The sequence below is a fragment of the Theobroma cacao genome, chromosome 9, assembly GCF_053813885.1.
Source record: "Theobroma cacao isolate CCN51 chromosome 9, ASM5381388v1, whole genome shotgun sequence".
NCBI classification, from domain to species: Eukaryota; Viridiplantae; Streptophyta; class Magnoliopsida; order Malvales; family Malvaceae; genus Theobroma; species Theobroma cacao.
The window spans coordinates 44,312,380-44,337,419 of record NC_142647.1 but is presented as its reverse complement, the minus strand read 5'-3'; the positions used below and the strand labels follow the sequence as shown (position 1 = coordinate 44,337,419).

General features: G+C 34.7%; 2 protein-coding genes across 4 annotated transcripts; both read right to left on the bottom strand.

The window, feature by feature from the left end:
* LOC18590149 (indole-3-acetaldehyde oxidase-like) lies at positions 1-9,843 on the bottom strand. 2 transcript variants are annotated; one of them, XM_007015509.3, is made up of 10 exons: positions 9,533-9,834; positions 6,520-8,205; positions 5,518-5,771; positions 5,149-5,355; positions 4,691-4,909; positions 2,908-3,873; positions 2,003-2,098; positions 1,721-1,819; positions 1,232-1,421; positions 1-388 (listed from the first exon to the last, which is right to left on the bottom strand). In XM_007015509.3, the coding sequence occupies exons 1-10, from the start codon at positions 9,699-9,701 to the stop codon at positions 171-173; spliced, it is 4,104 nt and encodes a 1,367-aa protein (XP_007015571.3). In that variant the 5' UTR covers positions 9,702-9,834; the 3' UTR covers positions 1-170. The 2 variants fall into 2 exon arrangements, 1 of the variants encoding a protein (XP_007015571.3); XR_001929444.2 differs by lacking the exons at positions 1-388; positions 1,232-1,421 and having other exon boundaries at positions 2,003-2,126; positions 9,533-9,843.
* A 1,120-nt stretch (positions 9,844-10,963) lies between these two features.
* On the bottom strand, positions 10,964-23,987 carry LOC18590148 (Spc97 / Spc98 family of spindle pole body (SBP) component). 2 transcript variants are annotated; one of them, XM_007015505.3, is made up of 14 exons: positions 23,636-23,984; positions 22,028-22,750; positions 21,356-21,562; positions 20,944-21,255; positions 19,498-19,601; positions 17,051-18,220; positions 16,439-16,580; positions 16,153-16,312; positions 15,796-15,959; positions 15,209-15,294; positions 14,413-14,512; positions 13,249-13,310; positions 12,609-12,768; positions 10,964-11,747 (listed from the first exon to the last, which is right to left on the bottom strand). In XM_007015505.3, the coding sequence occupies exons 1-14, from the start codon at positions 23,789-23,791 to the stop codon at positions 11,577-11,579; spliced, it is 3,717 nt and encodes a 1,238-aa protein (XP_007015567.3). In that variant the 5' UTR covers positions 23,792-23,984; the 3' UTR covers positions 10,964-11,576. The 2 variants fall into 2 exon arrangements, with proteins under 2 accessions (XP_007015567.3, XP_088666503.1); XM_088810377.1 differs by having other exon boundaries at positions 11,669-11,747; positions 12,609-12,661; positions 23,636-23,987.
* Between the last annotated feature and the right edge of the window lie 1,053 nt (positions 23,988-25,040).

Below are 25,040 nucleotides of genomic sequence, written 5' to 3'. Positions count from 1 at the left end.
TTGAGTAACTCAAAGCAACACCATTTATTAACTAATTCTCTGCTTTATCGATATAAGTTCAATCCTGCTTGAAGCACAAGAATAGGGTAAGTGATGTCTTAACTTACTTGGTATAGTTTGTGTGAAAATATTTGAAGTACAGATTTAACCACACAGCCTGCAGAATCCCATCACTTGCTGCCTATTGTCCACTGTAAGAACCTCTGAACACTATCAAGCCCACAGAGCTCCTTCACGACAGGCATGGTGGCAGGTACCTCCAACTGAAATGTAGAATTAGACTCGTCTAAGCCACCCCATGAATGAAGTTGCTGCCTGGCTTCTTTTATAGCTGCTCTTATAGCACAGTGTACAGAAACTGCTAGAGTTAGCGGTGGCTCTCCAGAAGCTGCAAAAGAACAAACATTAGAAATTGATAATAAGTATCATGTTTACCAGTCTCAAAACTTTGGTTTTCTCTTTTTTTTTCCCCCAATCTTATCCTTGTGTCCAATACATGAACTAATACAAACATTAACAAGCAGCAATTTGATCACCTCAAGCACCTAACAACATATAGTATAGAAGGAGCCTGACAAAATAGAGTACTATTCTCATCTCCACCAACTCTGCTATCCTTTTCATTATTTATTTGCACTTTCAACTGGTGGCTTGCTACCAAGCAATTTTTTCACGGTAGCCACACATGATTAATCATGTTTCTCCACTATCAGGTATACAGAGTTTCTAGAAATTCAAATTTCAGATTATTGTTCCTGGTACAAAAGTCAAACTGCAATAGTTTTACTAGACCGCTCAACTCCATTAATAATTTTCATTACTTGAATCAAATCGGTTAGGCTCTTAACCAAATAAAAAGTAATAACCTACATTGAGCACGGGAGTAATGATTGGATTCTATCCTCTCTGTGCATTGTCTTGCATTTTACATACATACATGCACATGAGCACTCAAACACATACTAACACTCCTAAAATACATGAAGTTGCCAGATGATAACGAGAAGTGCGTACATTAGCAAAAGGGTTCTAGAAACCAACTGGTCAACTGAAACAAAAATGACTAATCAAGCCAAAAGACACTTGACATTGATATTGCAGAAAACATTTGACCAAAAATAACATAGCATAGGTATCACCATTCATAAAAGCCGTTTAGACATCAGATAAATATTTAGGTAAAATCATGCATAAAGAAAACAGACTAGGTTTGATAAATATCTGAACTTGCCTTTTGATGAAAGTATACGTTTTTTATGATGTCCGCTGTTCAGGATTTCAACATTAAATTGTTTAGGTATAGTGTCCACCGTAGGGATTTTATAAGTCCAAGTGCCTTCTGCAACCACTAAGCCATTTGAGTTTGTGGGGTATTCTTCAAGCATAAAGAACCCTATTCCTTGAACAAAAGCTCCTTCAATCTGAAAAAGAAAATTGTTAATTCTTGAATCTACTATCACAAGATCATGCTAACTAATCAATTGATTAGAAGAAAGGAAAACAGAGACACTTTTATGCAGATCCTATTCACTATCTCAACTCCCTGCATATTGAGACAGAGAAAATCCTTCTATGGAAATGACATGTATTTGGAGCAAGGGAAATTTAAAAATTCTTGACATGTAAAGACTATACAACAAAAAAGAAAATAAAATAAGCAAAGGCTACAGCACAAATATTTTAAATTAAAGACCATGAAAAAGATTATATTTGGACTAACCTGTCCCAAATCCACAGCAGGATTCAAGCTTTGGCCGCAATCATATATGATATCTGTCTGTAATATTGTGGTTTGGCCAGTTAAAAGGTTTACCTCCACCTGCAATGTCAGATCTTCATTATTAGCAACCATAGGATTAGTTTTCAAGATGTCAGTGTAATTCATTCTGCAAATAATATAAGATGGAATCCAATCATGTTTAATGGACTATATCCAGATTTACTTCAACAAAGACCCCTAAGCATGAAAGATGAGCAGAATAGGGGTCACTGATATACTTGCCTCACTCACTGCAGCACCATAATTTAAGTATTGCATGGAAGAGAAGTCTGGTACATATAAGGAATTAGTTGATAAGTTCACAGAACTCCCATAGGCCTGCATGTGGTAGATGAAAAGTTTGAAACTGCAATAATCATCTATATCAGATCAAGTATATATTCTTCTCTCTTGAGCAATCTGTTCCTATAAACAAATTCTCACCATGTAAGTGCATGAGGAAATAAAAAGACAGAATAAAAAAAGGCCCATATAAAATGCATTCCCATAATTTTTTTCTCATTTAACTAGCATGTTTGAGCCAAAAACTGAGACCCTTGCTAAAATAATTAAAGAACAAGGCTAATGAGGCAACTCTTAAGCCTCAGTAGCATATACAGATTATTTGCAACATTACATCTTCTTTATGGGAGCCATGAAAAGCAAAGAGACATTTAGCACATTTAGACGTAAAAGCTAATGCCACAAGTAACAAACATAAACGAAGAAATCATAAACACACCAGGCGGTGTAGTTGTACCTAAAATAGAAGTGCACCAACAAGCAGTGATGTTAAATATTATTAGTTATAAGAACCCTTAAATCAAAAAACGTGAATTATCTACAAAAGTAAATGTTACTACTTCAGTAAAGAAAACTACCCAAATTTCCAAAATTTGAATTAGAAAAATAAGTAAACGAATTATAGGACTCTAATCTAGACCTTTTGTTTTCCTTTACCCTTTTCTCTAAGTATGGTAATAAGAACTTGAGTTTAACAAAGATCCTAAAGGTGTAGAGGCATCAGAGTGAGGATAAAAATGGGCTAATGATGACATTAAAAAGGAGGGCAACTCTCAAAGTCCTCCAGCTGCCAAAGTGGAAAATTAATGAGTTGAGCTGGAATATGTAGAAGGGAAGATACATACCTGAAGAATCAGTGTCTCCCATTTTATAGATCCCATTTGCTCTACCAATTTTTCCTTGAGAGCGGTAAGTCTCTCAACCAAGATATTGCAGCAAAGTCTTACAGCTTCACAGCTCGATTCAGATGTTGTGCTGCCAGCAGTGAAACCACCTTGAATTAAACTCAAGGTATCAGCTTGTATGACCCTCACCTTCTCCAAAAGTTCTTCTGTTCCACCACATTGGACCAAACTAAGAGCATATGCAGTCATCTGTTTTACCTTTGTCCAGAGACCCTGACCCAGCTCAATTCCCCCAACTTCAACAACAATAGATCCATCACGTAGAATGCTTACTTTCCCAGGGGTTGCTCTCAACGTTACGTGATGCACAATAGGCACTCGAGAAATTCCCCTTTTCCGCCACTTATTGCACCTATTAAATTCTTTTATCATTTCAGTTCTATGGTAAAAGCTTGAAGACATGGCCAACTTATCCCATATAGAAGGTAAAGTATACTCCAAAGGTTCACCGGCACCGGTCTTGAAAAATAATTCAAGGCTTTCATAGTTATGGAGATTAATATTTCTGACATAATCTACTCCCAGGGGAAGGGCAGATGCAACATGTTCAATTATAGCTTCAGCAATAAATGATGCCTGTACCTCCCCAGGGGCCCTCATTGCCGATCTACTTGGAAGGTTTGTTTTGCATACCTTTATATCGAAAGCTAATGCACCCCAGTCATACTTTTTAAGTGAACCAAGTATATTATGTGGCATAATTGGACTTATATCGAGTGACATCCCTGCATCAATTAGTATATCAAGTTTAAGGGCTGTGATCTTCCCATTAGTTTTGAATCCTACACTGTAAGTTATTTTCATTGGATGCCTTCCTCCTGCCATTATCATATCAGTCTTGCGATTGACATACATCCTGACTGGACGGTGTAGTTTGTAAGCAGCAAGAGCGCATGCCGTAGAAACCTATAACATCACATTGTAAGCAGTCTGTGGCAACATAAATGGACTATAATTAAGCACTACAAATAGCACAAACTAGAGACGCTTGTTTTGAGTTCTGAGAAACCACAAAACTTTGAGGATGTTAGGTGAGGAAGAGGATCAAGAATCACTTCAGCATGAATTTAGAAGATAGTCTCCAAAACAAATAAACCTCCAACTATATGCTTATTCTAAGTTTTATGTCCTACACAAATGTTGTTTCCTTCTATTTTGCTTATGTGGAGTCAACTAACATCAGTTATGTCAATTGTGGCCTTATATTCAAATTGGGCTCCCTATCTCTTTTGCTAATTGGTTTTAGGTCAAAAGTTTTATTACGATAACCATCAGCTTTCTAGTTTACATATATCTTTAATAGACTTTATTCAAGCTTTAGTTAAAGGAAAAAAGAAACAAAATGATTGCATATAATAATGCTGATGCGCGATAATATTTACCAGAAACACATGTGCCCTAAAAACTATTAAACAAGCAAGAGTGAAATGAATCTCTATGTTGTTAACTTGTTATGCTACTGTACTAAACAGGCATAACATGCAGATGGAAAACAAAGTCAATCACATGGATTATATTTGGCTGACTGTACAAAACAAATCTATCATCTAAAAATAATATAAAATTAATAAATTAGCAGCTCTAATTCAATATTTCTGTCTATAATTTCTAAAATAGCAATTAGAGGCAGGAAACAAGGAATACCTTGTGATAGTTGAGAAGAAAAGTTAAAAAAACAAGAAATAGAAGAAAAAATAAGAAGAGCACACAGAAAGATACTAACAGGCATTGCTTTTATGGCCTTTCCACCAAATCCTCCTCCGACCCTTCTTGTAATCACACGAACATCGTGTCCAGGTACACCAAGGCATTTTGCTATTGTATCATGTGCAGTCTCAGGGCATTGACTTGAACTGTATACTACCATGCAGTTGTCTTCATCTGGCACAGCAAGAGCTGTTTGTGTCTCCATATAGAAATAGTATTGTGATCCAAGTTTGATCTAGACGTAAAAATTCAAAGAAAACTTCCCATGATCAAGTTTAAAAATGGTTCTCAAATAAATGAGCCTATATGAATTTGTATCATGATTACTTTTCAAAAAAAAAAGTGCAAAAATGGGTTGTACTAAAAGATATCCTCACAGGGAGAAAAAGAACAAGGACTGTGGGAAAGGAAAAGGATAAATTGGGGTGGGGGAAGAGAGAGAGAGTAGAAGCAACAATAAAGTATGAAAATTACCTCAGAAGAGAGAATTTGATGATCAGCTTCAGCCATTCCCTTTGAATAATCACCAACCTGTTCAGGGTAAAGGTAAGGAGGGACCTCAAAAAAACTACATCTCTCAAAAGCCTCTTCTACAGATAATATTGGTTCTAGATCCTCCTTGTCATAATCAATCACTGCAAGGTTGGCTGCCATGTCTGCATTTTTCTGTGTATCTGCAACCTAAGATAGTAATTAATATGATCAAGTTTTAAAAATGTCATTTTACTGATGAGATATTGATATTATACATCAAAAGCCCTTAAAGGAAACTTAATGATGATTAAAACAAACAAAAACAGAGGCCAGATATGGCAAAGTAACAAAATGAAACCATGGAATTACCACTAAGGCAATGCGCTGACCGGCACATTGAGTAAGCTCATCTGCATATAAAGGTTCACTACCAAACATGGTCTGAGAACCTACATTCTCCCCAGGAATGTCTTTGAAAGAAATAAGTGTGGTGACTCCATCAAGTGATGATCCGGGCTTAAATTTTATGCCCTTCACCCGCGCCAGAGGCTCTGTGCTATAAATAAATGCTCCATGTAGGCAATTTCTTGGCGATGGAATGTCATCCACATAAACGGCCTCACCTACAAAATATGGTGAATGAGCAGCATTGACAATATTTAATTGTACAGTGCATGCAGCAGGTAAATGAAACTTTATAAATGAAAGCTAAAATAAGAGTGACTTTTACAAAAAAAAATCTTGGATACATCTGATCCATTGTATTCTTGATGAATCAAGAAACAAGAAGTTAATTTTATCCACAGAAGCATTTATGTTTAACATTTTAAATAACAAGGTATTATCCCAAATAAGCTTAATAGCTGGCAATAGTTTCAAGCACAAATTGTGCTTAGAGAAGCACAAGTGTATGCACAGTTGCACTAGCATGTTCCACCCAATTAATTACCCTCACCAGGAGTAATGCTACTAGAAAATGGCAGAAAAGTATTGATAACATAAATATATGCACTATCTAGTTAGTCACTTTTGTTACTTGAATTTTGCTTTTGGAAGCAAAAAGAAAAGATATCTTTGAAGAATTAAAAAGTAAAAATACAACTTTCTTGGCAACAAAATGCATGATTTTGCTTCTAAATAGAATAATCATATTTGAATTGTTGAAATATTTTAACCCTTTTTTAATCAAAAAAGGATATTTTTTGGGGGCTACTTTCTTTTGTTTTATAGCCATTTTTGGAAAATCATAACGCAATTCACAGAAAGAAAAAAAAAAAGCAGCAAAAGTAACAACCACATGGAATCTTAAAAGTTGTAACTGGTGAACCTATGACTGCAAGATCAAAGAATAAGAAGTAAGATATGACAAACCAGAAGCTTGGATGGTGGCTCCAGCTTTTGTAATTGGCTTTCCAACTGGATGGTATTCTTCACTCAACTGAATCACCTGCTTTGCAGATGATAACAAAGTTGAGGGTTTGATTTGATCAAACTGGTCAAAATTCTGTTTTATTTTGGAATCCTTGAACAGCAAAGTGCTATTATATCCATCACGTTGAAAGCTATTAATATCATCTGGGTTGTTAATTAAGGGACTTAGGAACTCAAAGAGAAAGCCAACAGCCAAGCTGGATCTATAAGCAGGACTGGAGGTCCCGTCTTCAGGTAATACAGTACTTTCAAGGAGTTTAATAGCCTCATATAGAACACCTCCATTTAGCAATTTCGCAGATAGAAACTCTTCAACTTTCCTTGCTCTGATTGAATGTTTTGTTCCATAAGCACCAAAAGCCAACCGACAGTTATTTAGAATAATTCCAGCAGAATTTTTACAAAGAGAAACCTCAGCCAAGAAAGCCGCATTCAAATAGGAAAGAGCATTTCCAATAGGGCGTGGTGCAGCTCTATAGGTTTCATATAGCAAGTAAGAAATATCCCTACTTGACTTCCAGCATGGAATTTTAATGCTTACAAGAACACTTTTGGAAACTAATGGAGGCCTCCCAAGGAACTCTTCCAGCATGATCTTTTCATGTCTCTGACCAGTCAATATATCAACCATTGTATCCACAGAAAGTAGTATTGTAGCAATATCTGATGGAAAATGTTTCCTCTGAGCCATTATCAGGTTTCCTCCTATACTAGCTGAATTCCTTATAAACCCTGAAGCAATCCTTTCCATATGGTCAGCAAGTTTTTTGAACACTAGGTTACCGTCTTGGTTAAGTTCACCTTCATTTACTTCCTTCAAAGCTTCAATGGCTTTAGAAATTGGCACAGATGCTCCAATTTCAATTCCTGCCAGGTCTTTCCTGATGATTGATAGCTCTGGAATATATCTCAAATCAATGTACTTGTTATGACGTACTACTTCCTTATAATAACCCATTCCTGTGTTACCAACAACAATTTTCGTTGAGGTTCCATCGTTCTCCTCATCCATTTGCAATAAGCTTTGAAGCTGATCAAGACAAACAGGACTATACCAATAATATCCTTCAGATGCCAGATTGACACCTGCCGTAATTTCCTTCTTTAGAAACTCAGGAAACATACAAGTTCCATTATTATGATGGTATGGAGGTAATCTACTAAGCTTTACTTCATCACTTTCTCCTTTTTTCCAAAAGGAGTTTAATCCCAAATCCTCCATATCAACATCAGCAGCAAAAGTTTTACAGGCATCAACAATGGGTCGGTAACCAGTACAGCGACAAAGATTTCCTGCAATAGACTTTTCTGCTTCAGAAACTGATAGCTTGGAGAATCCAGGACGTGGTTCTGGCCTATTGGTCTTATCAGCATTGACAAGTGCTGAATAAAGAGAAACACACATTCCGGGAGTACAATAACCACATTGAGAAGCATGGAAACCACTGAATCTTTCTTGAATGGGGTGGAACCCATCCTTGCTATTTCCAACCCCCTCAGCTGTTGTGATTGAACATCCATTTACACTACAAAGTAGTGTGAGGCATGAACTAACAGTAAAATCCTCAACCTTGTCATGCACAGGGTCATACTTGGACTGTAGGACAACACAGGCACCACATCCTCCTGTCAAACAAGAAAACAGTATCAGAAATCATAAATTTGGCAATACAGGACAAAAGGAGATACAAAAATGAACAAATAGATAAGCAAGCTCTAAACTAATACTAGAATGACTTCTAAACAAATTCGCTTACATAAAGCAAAACAGTTAACTTGAGTTAGAGCAGGCCGTTATTGTCTAAGGTCTCAAACTATGAAAGTAATCCAAGATTCAAATCAACAAGTACTTTTATTTCCTCTGCCTTGTAACAGCAGATACATAAACATAGATTAGACTAATGAGCAGATAACCAAACAAAATTATTAACAAAACTGAAAATCTAAGCACTACAATAATTATTGAATTTACACAAGAAAAACTGTTTGGTACATGTTGAAACATAAGACCTAAATTTATCTAAACCTTTTTAGTAAAAACATATGATAAATGTAAATAAAAAGTTAATTTCCAACTTTACCTATACAACACTCAATTTACGAATAGAATCTGAAAAATGAAAACCTCCAGAATACTAAAATACATATAAAATATGAAAATAAGTATGATGAAAGATAATGAAAACATGGACATTGTACCAAAATTCAAAAAAGTTGATAAGACATGGCAAAAAGGATTTTCCTTTTTTCTGGTAACAGCATGAACTGGTAAAATGTTTTAAGCTGACATATTCTAGATTCGATAATTAACAAACCATCCCTTAATAATTTCAATTTTTCAACTCAAAATATTCCTGTAAGTTATTACTTATGTAATAACAAAACAAATAGAAAAAAGAATAGATTTAAAATATGCTTTAAATTTTCACTGCTTTATATTGTCATCTAACAGTGTTAAGACCAGGGTGGTATGCCCCTCTCAAGTACAAACCAAAAAAAAGTGTTAAACCACCAATTTTCCCTGTATTAGGAAAACCAATATTTAAACAAACCATTAAATGAAACAGCCCTATGTTTATACAAAATTGGCATAAAAAGAAGTGCTTCAAAAGAGTGAAAAATCATCAAATTTGAAAGTGCAAAGCAATTAAACCCAATGCAGCAATGAAAAACAAAGGCAAAAATATAAACTTTTACATTCAGAAGAAGAAAATCCAACTACCCATCAAAGAAAAAGTAATGCACAATAAACTATTATATTGAAACACACATACGAGTCTGTAGGCAATAACAAGTTTAAGAACTTGACATCCACCCATTTAAAGAAAACACATCAACCCATTAAAGAGAACCAATCCAAAATTAAACTTAACGTTTATAATTGATTAGAATTTCAAATAAGAAAAAAGATTACTTTCATAAAGAAATAGAAAGAGAAAGGAAAAAGACAGACCTTCACCACAGCCAAGCTTGACACTTTTGAAAGAAGTCTGGGAACGCAAGAACTCAAGCAAAGTAGTAGAAGGGTCAACTTCAGAGAGCTCAAACCGCTGTCCATTAACTGCAAAAACCAGACTTTGTTCTGTTTTTGTTGTTGTGGTAGTGTTTGTGTGCTCATCCATATCTAAGGGCCACGGCCGACACTGATTAGTGATAACTGACAGAGGTTCTCATTAACTCAGGCTCTAAAAAGTAACACAAAATATGGGTTGTCCAAGCAAAAGAAAATGGTGCCAATCAATTCAAAGGGAATATCTTACCCATTTTTCGTTGTAAAAAATGATGTCACAACTTATAGTGTTTTTTTGTTTTTTGTTTTTTTTTACCTAGACGGAAGTAGAGAAGGTGACTGGCAGCAGTAGCAGTTGTTGTGCGGTTACGTGTGATATTGTTTGCCATTTGAAACGTGGCAAATTTCAACGGTCTAAGTCTACCAAAGTCACTACTTGTAGAGAATGGCGACCGGGGAGAGTCCGACAGGAGCAATCACGAGTGAGAAAAAGAAAGAGAAATGCTAAAGCACGACTAACGGACCGTCCAATTTCTTTAAAAGGATAAAATGCTTATAAAATTATTATTATTATTATTATTATATCCAAATATCACCGAAAATTAGCATTACTTGAATAAAAATTTATTATTTATAACGTAAGTTTCATCAAAAGTAGGAAAAGGAATCTTTCGTCAACCTTGTCGGAACTGTTTGTAATTAATATTTTGGATAAGCGCGGGCAACTTTAGTACTCTAGCCTAGAGAAGTGGGGTCTCAGGTTTCACCGAAGATCAAACCCATGTTACAATCTACATGGCAGCAGCCAGGCCAGAGAAAGTGCATGACTTTCCGACGCACAATGTCAATGCTTGTAATAACAATCTTAATAAATAAATAAATGTTCACAAATTAATTATTTCTTATTTTATATCACTTTTTAAAAATAAAATAACATTACAATTTCTAAATTACAAATAAGTTCAAAAAGGTTTATAAATTACTATTAATCAAACTTAAGTAGATACACACATAGATTATATAAAAAACAAGTTTGTGCCATTTAAAATCACTGGTGAAAGATATTAATAGTCCTATATTTTAAACCCTTGAACCATCTTATTTGTCATATATAAAAATCAAATATAGAATAAAATAATAGTACATTTAATTGACTAGCTTAGGTCATGCCTTCTTCACACCCCATGAATGGTTTGCCTACGGTATACGGTACTGTTCTTTGGATAATGAAAAGGATGTGGCCAGAGCAATGTTCCTCACATTTAATTATTCCATTGTTGGGTTATATACTAGAAAATAAAAAATAATAATTCCTTTTTTGTTTTGAGGTGAGCTGCGGTGAGGAGCAAGGACTAGAATTAACAGAATAGTCGATACACAAACTAAAATTTTACAAATATGGACTGCCTTGGGCATTTTTCTCACTTACAGGAAAAGGCAGACCAATGAAAATTATCAACACCATAGCTTCGATATGAACTGCATGCATGTCCAAATCAAAAAGCCAGGTCCAAAAACCCCTTTCCGAATCAAAAAAGAATATCATTAACGTTATAACTTGCACCTATACTACTCTACATACGAGACATTTACAGGCCCTTTTTATGAAAAAAATTGCAACTCAGAAGCATATTCAAGCTTTTTCCCTTTGAAAATAATTCAATAGGTTAGTTAGTTGGCCAATGGAAAAATTTTAGGCTTTACACTACAGCTACGACGCCAGAAACACCAAAAATCACAAATTAGATGTCACAGCTTACCTTAGCCAACCAAATAAAAGATTGATTCCCCACCTCGCATGAACAAGGATCCCCACAGCAGAGCATGATGATAGATGCAGGTTGGCTGCAGCTAAGTGTCCAACAAAAAATCAAATCTAAACCATGATGCGGTTTCGAGCTTCTACTGTTGAACTCGTTTCCGTATACTCATATCTCAAATAAGGAATGCGAATCACTGCCTACTTTCAATCTGCATGGAAAGGGGTTTAGATTGGGAAAGCGTAACGGCCCATTTCATTTCCATTGGAGTAGAATTCATTGTAGTTGAGATATCCCCAGAAACAGGAAAGCCCAAACTCCCCATGTTTAGGTGATTTGATGTAGAGTAGATGAAGTTCTTTGAGATTTTTGTCGAACTTTTGCTTTATGGTGAGAACCTGCCAAACAAATGTAATTAGTAGGCTAAATAAGTATCCTCTCATCTATAATGTTTGCTGAGACATATAAGAAATTGAAATCATTTCACTTGTTGCAAACACTTTCCTACTTGTTCAATGGTTGCTATCCCTTCTCAGGGATCTTTTGCCTTGTAATACTGCCAATGAAAATAACCTCTTAAGCATTCATTAATCTATCTCCTTGGCATCATCATTATGTTTTACCAGTTAATTTTAATTCCCTCCCTCTTTAGTAGGGACATTTTTTTTTTTTTTTTAAACCGAGTCCCATCCTTCCCCTTTTAACACTTTTTCAAAATGAAGAAAAGAAAAGAAAAGAAAGATTTAAAATATGCTCTGCTCCTAGTTATCAATAACTTGCTAATAAGTTACAGACACAAATACCAGACTTGTCAACCCATTTGAAACATGGCAATCACAGTAATTTCCATTTACCATAAAAAGGATGTGAACTGAACCACCACTAAGCATAACTCACCAAAATAAAGTTGCATAATTAATTCCGAGAAGAAGCATCTGTTAGCATTTTCATGTAGCTTTCTTCCTCAAAATTCAGGTTGCTACTAGTGATGGTACATAAATAAAGACTGCTTAAATGAGTAAATCTTATAGAAAACAGTGATGCAATGAAGGTGGTACATAAATAAAGAATGCATAAATGAGAGCATCTTATAGACAACAGTAATGCGATGAAGCAATTCATGCCCAGAGTATTATAACTCCATCAAAGCACAATCCTTGCTTGCAAATAAAGAAACTAAAAGCTCAGATTTTGAAGCATATTGAAACAGCATGCAAATAAATTTCAGCAGGCAACATGGACCAAAATTTGAAGGTTACCTGGGATATATTTATCCTAGAAAGTTTATCCGATAAATCATCTTCAGCAAGTCCTACATTCCACAAAGCCCCAGTGAGACAAGACCGGAAGTCCAGGGCACATTGCAAAATGTTTTCTATGATGCTGGCTATAGATCGTGTTTCATCAGAGAGAAAACATCTGAGAAGTATACATGTAGTGTTAGTGAAGAATCATCTTTACTCATTACATAGCCAAGCAAGGCCAAATACTGTGAAACTGAGCATGCCAAAAAATTATGCTGCCTACTATATCTTGGTTCAAACTGAATTTAGCGATTGAATAAGAGTAGATGTGAATAAAGGAATTCTCTACAATGATGCATAAAGCAGAAGGTATGGATATTTGAAAGCATTGCTAATTTACAAGCAAGCAGCTCAAGCAAATTGAGGGACAGATAGTTGGAGTAGCAGCATATATGGATTATAGATAATATCCAAGTTCCGGAAATATTTCTTAGTAGGGAGTTTGAAATTAGAAAACTTGGTTCAAAGGGGATCAAGGCAGTAAGACCCAAAACGGGTACTATTATATCTGAAAGAAATTAAGTTTTTTGTTTTCTGAAAAGAAATGGGTAAACTGAAACTGACAACTCAAACTTCAGAAGGAAGTACATCTTACATATGTAGTGAATCAATTAGATATGCCATATGCACCGACTCAAGATCCATCATATCCTTGACCTGTAAAACCATGAACATGTCTCGAGATATAACAAAAATAAGAAGAATTTTTTCCTTAGATTACAATAAGTAAAAGTCAATTTTTAAACAAACTAATCACGTTACAAAGATGACAAGACAAAGAAAATAAGATATGGAAGTATGGAACTGAATGAAGTTGATATTTGCTCTGGCAGAAACATTCACATTAGACTAGAGGAAAATAAATAAAGAAAAATCAAATGCAAAATTTTCTGGACCCAGAAGAGGGTAGGCCAATTTGGCCATCTATTGCAAAGAAAAAAGAATTCATGGGACTGTATAAGATTGAAAGCTGCACATGCTTCTAGTTATGAGGTGGTCTGGTTCAAATATCACATACCTAAACAGGCTTTTCAGTTGTAGTTGGCCATCAAGAAGAGATTGCAAACAATTGATGTTTGGAGAGAAGAGCTATCATTAAAAATTCTCAACAGTGATGTTATGTCATAATGAATCAATAGCGTGATTATTTGCATTTTAACTATTCAGTTACAAGGAACTATAGGAAGCAATGTTGTATTTCTGTAGGATGAAAACGTCAAAGGGGTGTTTTGTCTTGGATCAAGTGCATCAATTATTTTTCAGGCTCTGTTCTTATACAAGGAAAAGCAAAACGTAAAATCTTCAGGAAGAAGGCTTTGGAGGATTAGGCAAATGTTAGTAAAATTCAAAACATAGCTTCACTGGATCTGCCAGGTTATGCAACATAGATAATGAAAGTCACCGTAACCTGGTGTTTTTTTAATTAGGTACTTCTTCAATTGAGATGGATGTTAGTTCAACTGTACTTTTTCTACTGGATTGCAATAAAGTTAATTGCTTACTAAACAACAAAGACAACCCAAGCCATTTCCCATTAAATGGGGTAGGCTACATTGATCATATTTCTTTATACTATGCTGTATTCAAAACCATAATCTTACTAAAGTCAGTAAAAGAAGGTCCCTAAAAAAATTCTGACTCAAACAGACAAGACAAAGACTTAGCTTCAGGCAGGCAATGCACAAAAACCACTATAGTAAACTGAATATGCAATTGGCATAAGAAATAAACACAAAATGTGAAAAGAATTTTCCAAAACCTTGTGCTTAAAGGAGTGAAGAAGCTTGCACCATGATACATGTGACAGTTGTGACTGTACATATTGCTGTAATGTAGATACAAAATGGTTGACCTGATGCCTGGCATAGTAAAGAGAAAAAAAAATGTTACTTGTTAAAATGAAGACCTAAATGCCAAAGGCATCTAAAATTTACAAAAAAAAAATAACATCAAAAGTTAGACACTTTTTATACAATGGATTATGTTTTTTTTTTAAATGCTTTCTGCCCCAACATCACATATGACAAGAGTTTGACAGTAAGAAACCATGGAGATTGGAGAATACATTCTCAGATATAACCATTTAAAAGCCGAAAATTTTAATATATTTTTATAGCGCAATTTTGTACTTCCTACAGCACCTTTAGCCAATACTCTAGACATGAAGGGTCTGAGTTCCTTAAGAAACTAGAATGTAGGTTCTGACTTTAGCACCAAATTTTTCAGGAAAAAAGAGGATCAAAAAATTTAAAAAAAAAAAAAAAAGAGGTCGCTCATCACCAAAAGAACCTTTACATTCAAAGAAAGTGAAGATTGGATTACCATTTAGAAATTCCCATTTCTCAAACTAAATCTTAGTCAAAATATTAAAATGTGTCATATTTTGTAAACCTCCAAACCGCAATATTTCCAAGTTTTCATCAAATGATGCTCCAAACAATTGCAAAAGCAGATAGGCCATAAGTGTGAAATGGTTTCACTCTAAGCCAAAAGAACAAAATACAAAATGAAAAAAAAAAAAATTATGTGCTAAAGGGAAGAAGTATTGACCATACCTCAACTTCATTAACATGTTATAATGGCCCACTTCACGTTCATGGAGTGAGGAATGACGTTTTTGCCTGATCAAGTGCATTACATCCTGTAACGAACATTTAAATACCTTATCAAGACATGAATTCATTTGAATTTCCATGACTTCCAAAACCCAAGTTTCTAATTCATGTTGCAAACACTCAACTCTCAGAAAGTACAACATAAAGATTATAAATGCAAATTTAATGTTCTGAGATAAGCTTGGACAATAGGAAATATGAAGTATACCATCATTTGGGTAGAACTAAAAGATTAAATTCCTTAGTGATTCTTTGCTCAGTTTTAGCATTGAGAAACTACATGCAGATAGATGAATAATGGGTAATATACCAACACTTAATCAAGATAAGTTTAAACAGGGAACTATCCATTTGTAATATATATATTTAACACTATAAGAATGAAAACTGGGTTTGACTTAAGAAATTAAGCACTAACTTGTTTTGACTTTCAAGGAAAAAGAAATTGTTGCCAAATATCATGTATGTTTGCATACATGCATATGCAAGAGTGAATGTTCATATCTCTGTATGCATGTCTCTTGTACCTTTAATGAGCACCATACATCAGTCAATGAAAAAATAGCAAGCTTCAATTGTATCAGAAAGTTGAATATATCAGCATATATTTTTAATGCACCATGAGTCAAAATAATGCTGACAGGCCAATCCACTCGGTAGCCCAGACCTAAAAAGTCGAAGGAACGAACACCTGCCATTATTAACAGCCATCAGAATTAGGATGATAAATCGAGCAAAAAAAAAAGAACTAGGATGATAAATAAACCAAATAAAGAATTCTAAGATGGAGGTTAAAAAGGGAATAAAAGGAAAGAAATAGGATCTGAGAATGCTGATCTTTGAAAAGTAAAGTTAGAAGACTTTCAATAACTATAAAATTATACCGATTGTAGAAGTTGAGAGAGGCATCATGCCATGTCCTTTTGCATACACATATAACCTATCTTTATGATGGTCTCTTTCACAAGATGACCTCTGGACTGACAACTCAAGAAGTCCTTGAATTTCAGAGACTCTCCGATCCACCTCTGTAACACACCATTTCTGTTGATTCCATGTAAAAGTAAATGCTTTTTAGCAATCACATAAAATTCAATTCTTTTTTTCTGAAAAATCATACAATATTCAAATATTAAAGCATTTAAGTGAATCTTAGACAGGTGGACGTACATGATGGGAAAGGTACATAATAAACAAATCTGCCCAGTCTGCCAGTTCCATGAAATGGTATCGTCGTAGCGCTAGCAAATGTTCTTGCAAATCAAACCCTTCTTCAAGCAACTTGATGGTTAACTTGCTGACATAGTTATATCTTAAATAATTAAGAAAAACCACAATCCAACATAAAAATGTTGAGCAGAAAGAAGACTGGATATGATCAAACAGAGTTGGTCTACAAGTGGCACCGTAAGGTAGGACTTTGACACAAGTAAAGCTCTTGGAGGGGTTACTAAATGCATATCTAAATCTAAACTTTCATATATTTATAAGAACCTCAAAAGTATATTACCAATTTGTTTGTGGCTTTTGGTATTATATGAACAGAAAAATTTTGTTAGCACATCTCACTACAAAGAGATCCATATCCAAAATCAAATATTAAAGACAATGGTAAATGCACCATATGAAAACATGACATTCTATTCTATAAAAATTAAATTCAGGTTTGGGCCTGATACCAAGCACCAATAAAGCAAATAAAGAAAAAATAGTTGGAATGACAAAAAGTCCAAACAGAAAATGATTATCATTCCTCCACATCTGGAATATGAGTAAGGATACTGAAGCAAGATTTCCTGCAGTAAGCATTTGTCAATAACGAAATCAAGTGGTATCTCAAACACAGAAGATGTATTCAGCTTGACATCTCCAATCCCATTACTATTAGGGGTGCTAGAACTACCAAGCAAACACTCCCAATAACTCCCACCAGAAGCAGTTGTTGAAATTACACCTTGATTTTGGTTCTTTAACTCCAAAGGTGGAGCAGCATAAGAAACTTTTGCATTGTCAACCAAGAGACCATCTCCTCCGTAGCCTCGTTCACCAGACTGATAACTTGTACCATTCGTCACAGAAGAACTGGTGTCCTCAGATAATTTATGTGTAAACCCAGCATCTAGTCTTTCGACACAAACCTTACAAGGGTCATCCACTGAAGAAAAGTCAAAGCAAGGTAAAGTTTGTTGGTAGTCTATGCTGCTTGCATCACCGCACTTGCTCATCAGGTGACAAAAAACATTTTTTGTCAACATTGGGTTTTTGCTGAGAAGGCTGCCATTGTAAGTAAGCTTGAACTGTTGCAATGGAAATAACCCCAAAGTAGAGTCCTTTAGAAGTTGATCCTTGTTTGAGGCAGCCACTGTTGAAGTATTGTTGCTAACAATTGACTCACCCAAATGTTGCATAACTTTATCGAAAAATTGCATATTACCTTTTCTCATCTTTATAACAGAATCAGACAGATGTAACCTTTTATCCTCCCTGCAGCCTCCATCAATATAAAAAGCATTACTCCTTGCACTGTCAACTGGCCAGCCCTTGTAAGGTAGAATATTTGCACATTCAGCTTCTGCACACAACCAGTTTGACTCAAGGTGCACAGATATGTGGTCATACATTGTCCCATTAGATTCAGAACCTATAAAATTGCCATGATGACCTGTTCTTTCAGAAAATTCCTGTGAACTACATTCCACGTGGTAAGAATTTTCATTCTGAAAAGCTTGTTGCAATGAGCTATCAATTGGGGGATTGACAGAAAAGCTTAGTGCAGAGAAATAATTTTGTTTAGGCCAAACTGAATTATTAGATTGTTCAATCAACTGCTCGGACTCAGTTTGTTCTTCAAAACTACTCATTGATGAACACTCAGATGACTCAAAGATGTCAGCTACATGAGAGGACCCATCTTTTGTATTAGAGTCATCTAAATCATTATCGTCAAGAGACCTGAAAATCAAAAGAAATCCAGGTCAAACAGTAAACACATATGAAGTAAAATGATGATAATGAAAAAAGATTTGAAGCTGAAACATGCGACAGAGTATATAACAATCATAGTGAACAGTGCCTGGGATTAATGCCAGGTTCCCCTAATCTTGACATGCCTGAGTATATTGCATACTTTCCTGATGTTATTCAAGTCATATCTAGCTTGCCTGCACAGTCCTTCAATAGTTTTAACAAAAATTTGGCCATCAAATCCTTTAATTGACCAAAATAAAGAGAAAATATCATGGAATATCAGAACCACTAATCCATTTATGTTGATGCTTTATCAGGTGGAGATGATTACTTATTTTGCTTGTCATAACGTGCAGTAGAAAATTTTATTTAATTCAGGTTTCCTGGATATAAGATAGGCAGCAGTATATCAGTCTTATATTGGGTTCATGCTATTGAGCCTATGTTTCAATCTTGGAGATGTTTGAAATCAACTTTGCCAGCTTTCCCAAATTGGATGTCAGGTTTTCATAGGAAAGAGATTAATGAAATCTTTCTAGTTCTAATTCTGCTCTTTTGAGGTCACACCAAGGAGCACTATCCCTCAATGGAACAAGGTTTTTCATCTTTTCTTCTAAAATTTATGGTTTCAAATGCAAGTGAAACCTGCAACTGATCCTAGAATATGGGCACCAAACAAACAAGCCCATTGCAAGACCTCAAATCAGGGAGACAATATGGGCACCATTTAAATACCTGCAATACCAGGATGAAATAACTTCCTCTACCAAGTTTTCCTTGGTCACAGCCATGGCTATATGCCTGAACCCAATTTTGGGTACTACCTTTTCTTGTTATTTTTCTACCTTTTACCCCCAAATAACCTCCAAATATTAGCTTCCAAACACTCAATTCCCAGACTTCAAGATAGGAAACCTCTAAATTTAAACCACACAATCACTATAAAAATTAAATCTTTTCACTCCAAAATAATCAAATATTCTTTTAGGCAATTGAAAAATTTTTCACACTACTAAAAATTAAATGCTCTATCACCTTTATCAATCCTTCGGAATAGAAAATTTGTTCCTTCTAAATGATAAATTTTAGGTGGTGTTATCAAACCCTTAGCCTACTTGCTGTATTACATTACCAGTCTTATCAAGTGTTCTGGAAAGAGTTAGAGGGATGGGCAAGAATGCCTTTCTACAATATAACCCAGCCATCAAAAACCAAAAAAATAGACATTTATACACATGCACAGAGAAAGAGAGAGAGATTACACATTTGAGCAACTTTGTTGAGTTGAAGTAATAACCAATTTGTCATCCACTGTGAGTGAATCTGCAGTATTTAGGCTGCCTCCACCATTACAATGCAGAATGCCCTAGAAAATGAACATTTGTGTAAGGCACAGGAAAGAACTGGGTAAAACAGTGTTAAAATGCATACAGTTGCTCGTTGGCAATGAATAACACCTTCACCACTTTACAACTTGAATCTTATCCTTGAGAGTCAAAGTAAAAGGGTGCAAAAGAAAAGTTTCCAAGAATAAAGGAATATTCACATTATTTACCCTATCTACTCCCTCAATTCCAGAAATGGTTTACTCCTAGGTCTGGAATGGGAGTCAAAAGAGCAGAAGAAATTTATGCATCTCTATGCTGAAATAGCAGAATCAGTTTAAGTTATTAGCATACAGAGCATCTAACAGGAGTAATTAAAAGTTTTCTTAGTACAATGGCCAAAAAAAGAACTAATCTTTTTCCCGATAAATGGATTCTATGATGCATTAAAATATCCTTCTTTTGTATGATCACTAAATACCCTGACTAATTATTAGTAAATACTGGTCCTGACACAAGGTTAAAATTCTAGCTCTTTCCGATTACTGCCTAAGAAGTTAACAAATGAGCAAGCACTGTATGATATTTACTATTTCTTGTATTTCCAATTGGTTTTATGGTTGAGTTAACGTTCGATAAAGACTTGGCACTAGATAGGTTACATTAACAAAGCACATCCACCTTGCCACATTTAATTTCCTTCACCCATTTGGCTATCTGATGCATTGCATAGTGTACCCTGTTACCGCCCAGAAATCTGATGTATGAACTAACAGGGTATTAGTTAAAAATAAATCTTTTGGTTGCAAGAAATGCCATGGTTATTTTGGTAACAATTATTCTAGGTAACGAATCAATCAGTTCACATTTACTCGTGAAAAGAGTTAATCTCTAGACAGCTAATCGTCAAGAAGCTAATACAAGTAGCTATGTTTCAGTTAATAAAAGTTTTACTCACAAGCAGACTTTTATAACAGGCAGGATATTCATGGTTAGATGCCAACCTGAAATAAAAATTATCAAGATTTAACATTTAATGGTATATTGAGATACAACAAGTCATAAATTAGATTTCAGCATTTCACTAAATAAAAAATGAATAGAGCACTAATTCTTCTCTATTAGTTAAGACCAAAGGTATGTACTTTTTATGAGAGCTAGAACCACGAATGGCCTAGACAGCCTGTAACATAACATTAATTGTTACAACTAGCTATATAAGTTGTTGAACCATGGTACACTGCAAATAATCATAAATAAATAAACAGGAGAGGAAACAAAATGAACACAAGTTATAGTTGCATATTTTATTATCACCTACTTTTAAACAGCACAGAATAAGAGAGCAACATCAAACAGATATCTACAAGAAAACCATGATACCTGCTGACAACTGAATTCCAATCCTGTCAGAAAGCTTTCAAGTTTCTCCTGCATCCGCTCATAGTAACTATTCCTCATGAGAACCAGGGTTTCTATATTTTCTTTGCCGAAAGTGATTGAAGATGCATAAAATGGATTGCTGCCCGCAAAACCACTCCAGTAAGGAAGAAAATCTGAATGAGTATGGTCTCCAGGGTCAACATATTTACGCATTTCAAGCAATTTCATTAGAACTTGAAGCTGCTGACCAGCCCTGACAAGTGGAATCAAAACATCCTTCAGAAAACCTGGAACAGCAGCTCCATCCCGCTCCTGACACAAATAGCCCCAACTAAGAGGATTAGAATTGACAGAGACACGATCAAAATGTGAAATATCTTTAGTGAATTAAACCCATGTCTTAATTGATTACCTTGATACTTGCCACCAGAAAGTCAATTGAGATGCCAGCTTTACCAAAGGAATAATGTTGTAACGTGTCAATATATTCTACTACAAACTCCTTATAAGGATCATTAATCTCAGCTTTAAATATCCATGACCTTATAAATTCACAGTATGGTTCACATGATCGAAGAAAGAGAAACTTGAGTAAAGAACAGTGAGCAGGATCTGCAACCTACAAGAAGAATTGGCTAAAAATGGATTAATTAGCAGAACCACAAGTTTGAAAAATTATTTCTCAGAAATAAGATGTTTTTGGTTCTTAATAAACTTCTATCTATCCAACAAAGAAAAAAGGGTGTTCAAAAACTATAAAAAGCCAAGAACTTGTAACTTCTGATCATTCAATCAATAAAGCCCCATATATAGTGGTTCTAGACTCTAGAGGTCATAACAGAAAATTTTCACAATGTCCAACAGTATCCCACCACAATATGTGCCCTTTCAGATGGCAACAAAAAAAAAGGTTTATTGACTATCAGTTTTAGCTTATAAAAGAGTTTGGAAATTAACAGTGGGCAGTGAAAAACCATGGCAAAGAACATCATACTATGAAGCTTGATCTGTATAATGAGAAAAATTGACTGAAATGAAATTTCTAAGTAAAAGCATCGACAACACAACAGTCAATTAAACTAACCTTTAGCTGTGTGTACAAGTAACTAAGCAGATCACCTCCTCTGTAGAAGTTATGAAATTCCATAGTTGCTTTATAAACTAATTCTGCAAAAGAAGATTCTGAGAAGCAAAGAGATAGATTATGCAGGTTGCATATATTCCCAAGAGCTTCAATCTGAGTCCTCAATTCCTTTGTGTGCAGGTATACCTCCAACAGAGTAATTTCAGAGTAAACTACACTTGTAAGACAGCCAGAAGACACACACGAAGAGACTTCAACACTCTTTGCTGAACGCCTTAAATTTACAGATGCATATAATGTGTCCAGTGCACAAATGTACCCTTCCAAAACCTTTCCTACAGCAACAGAGAATGCCTGATTAACAAGACTGTATCGAGGACCCTCTTCCTCTTGCACTTCACGGCCACCATGATTTTGATTGTCTGCTGCTTGAGAATTTTCCCAGCTCTTTCCTAACGAATATGAATTTCCACTGAGATTCATATTCTTGAAATAATCTACAAACTTATGGAGAAGGAAAACTAAGAAACCCAAGCGGCCTATGGATATGAGAATCTTCCCCAGAGCATGAGTGCTCAAAGATCGGTTCCAAAGACTAGGTGTTTGATGAAAAGTCCTATCAGCAGGATCAGAACAAAAGGCAGCAGAAAGCTTTTCTACACTAATAAGAGATGATTCTACACCTTGCAGTGCATTCAGGGCCAACCTCACCAAACTTGCCTCCTGTGACAAAAATGCCATCTTGATTATTTTAAAGAAATAAAATTCATTACTGCAGCTTAAAAGTAATTTATATTGTTGATAATATTTGTAAGAAGAATCACCATGCAACAAAATATATCATTAGAGTCTCAAAGAGTGCACATTCTTCATGTGACTGAAAATTGATCTTCTACAATTATATTGATAATAAAAACAACGGTTTGATTACAGTAGATGAAATCATTCTATAGGGAAAAGTCATAGTTCTGCACATTCCATTACCACAAATTGCAGCAGAGCTCATTTCAGTAAGTTTCCAATTTTTTTCTTTTTTCTTTATATACATGCTGCGTGCTTAAGTTACAAATAATTATTCAACCAAAACAACTTGATGCAGTATGCTTAATTAGAAATCCAGCCTGCCAAGTAACTGCTTATTCAAATCATAAAAGCAATCAGCAAAGTAGAATCTTAATCCAAAACGACAAGCATTTGGTTATTCCTTTTGCAGTTTTGCTAGTGGTTTTTCACTTCCTAATAAAAATCACATTATGATTACAATTGATTCAAAAATCATTATTTCATATAAAATTAAATTAATTTTCTTAATAACATTAGTTTAGCTTAAGTAACTAAACACATTTTTTGCTTAAAAATTTTTTCTAAAAAAAAAATGAAGAAAAGAAACGAAATGTAGGAAATAAAAGGCACTAAAATTACAAGAACTCCAGAAGAAGAAAAAAATCAGCATCAAAGCTTACCCATGCAATGTAGTCACTTGATCGTTGATGTAACCGAAAATGTATGAAACATATAAAGCCAAATTACACATAAAAATTCTTACATATAAATATATATTGATATATATATATATAGAGAGAGAGAGAGAGAGATGATTAGGCTTACTGAGACAGATGAAGAGGAGGAAATGGGAGCTTGAGAGCTGGGAAGAGGAGGCGGGCCGCTTTGAGAAGGAATGGATTCCCAAGTTCGAGGAGGGAGCCATGGATCTTCTACCTTAAGCTTCCCAAACAACGATGCGAAATTCGTTTCCACCGCCATTTTTCAATTCCTATATCATCTATTGACTCGCTGGGTTACTGCAACTCTTCCAACTCTCTACTATCTTTTCCTTAATTTCTCTTCCGGGTTTGGTTTTTTTTTTTTTTTTTCTGGGAAGGAATTGAAAATGCAGGCCGCCAGATTTACATCTTTTTAAAAGGCAAATGTTGTATTCTGGAAATGCGGTTCTGTAGATGCGGTTTTTCCTGGTTCACCAATACATTAAAGCCACGTAATAGAACAACGCCTCCATAAATTAATTAATTAATTAAAAACAAAAGCCATGTAAGCCTGGGCTGATTATCTAATCTAACATTTTCTGAGCCTATAAAGAAAAAGCCCAGTGTTCGCCTCCCCCTTGCTTTTAGGCCCAGTTTTCATGCTCAATGACTAGCATTATCTTCCAAGCTGAGCTTGCTTTTTAAATTGGGCTCAAACTAAGCTTAAGTCGGATTCAATTCCACCCGAATCAATTGTATTATTTTGGTAAAATATTTTTAAAAAACTTTGACATTATTCCAAAAATTTTAAATAAATTTTTATTTTTTATTATATTTAATTAAATTTTTATATTTTTATTTTAAATCAAATAATTTTTTATAATTAATAATTAACTAATCATCATTAATTAAAATATTACTTGTCATTTTATATTCACGTAATATTGATGTAAAAGATGAAAATATTATATGATTATATAATTACGTTATACTAATATATCATATCATCATCCATTATGACATGATTTTATAATATATTAGTATATCACGTGTCACGTAGTATAAAATGACAAGTGATTTTTTAACGGATAACAATTAATCAATCATTAGTTATAAAGATTTATTTAATTTAAAATAAAAATATAAAAATTTAATTGAATCAAGAAAAATAAAACCTTATTTGAGTTTTACCTGATAGTTTAGACTTTTTGGATATTATGTTTAATATTTTTATATAAATGAGATATTTAATGCGAGGATAAGTTTTAGCGTTAAATCGAGGAAGCATTCACAAAATACAAACTCGAACACGTCCAAAATCGGCTCGTGAACACCTCCGATCCAAATAAAGCTTACAGTCCAGCACTTTCTCTTCAGATTCGTTTCCTTCTCCTTTCTTTGTTAATATATCTTCTTTTCTTACCTTCGAAGGAACATATGCCTGATGGAAAGTTGATATTATTAAGTAAATGAGATTTTGAACGTGCTTTTTTCTTTCTATTTTTCAATACTCTCAACCCTGAATACAG

Coding starts and splice junctions, on each gene's coding strand:
- LOC18590149 (XM_007015509.3), bottom strand. CDS start 9,701: ATGGATGAGCACACAAACACTACCACAACAACAAAAACAGAACAAAGT. Junction 8,206..9,532: donor CAAGCTTGGCTGTGGTGAAG/GTCTGTCTTTTT, acceptor CTTGTTTGACAG/GAGGATGTGGTGCCTGTGTT. Junction 1,820..2,002: donor ATGGTGCTGCAGTGAGTGAG/GCAAGTATATCA, acceptor CTGACATTGCAG/GTGGAGGTAAACCTTTTAAC.
- LOC18590148 (XM_007015505.3), bottom strand. CDS start 23,791: ATGGCGGTGGAAACGAATTTCGCATCGTTGTTTGGGAAGCTTAAGGTA. Junction 21,563..22,027: donor ACTTGTACACACAGCTAAAG/GTTAGTTTAATT, acceptor TTCTTCTTGTAG/GTTGCAGATCCTGCTCACTG. Junction 12,769..13,248: donor CTAATTGATTCACTACATAT/GTAAGATGTACT, acceptor TATACTTCTCAG/ATGTTTTCTCTCTGATGAAA.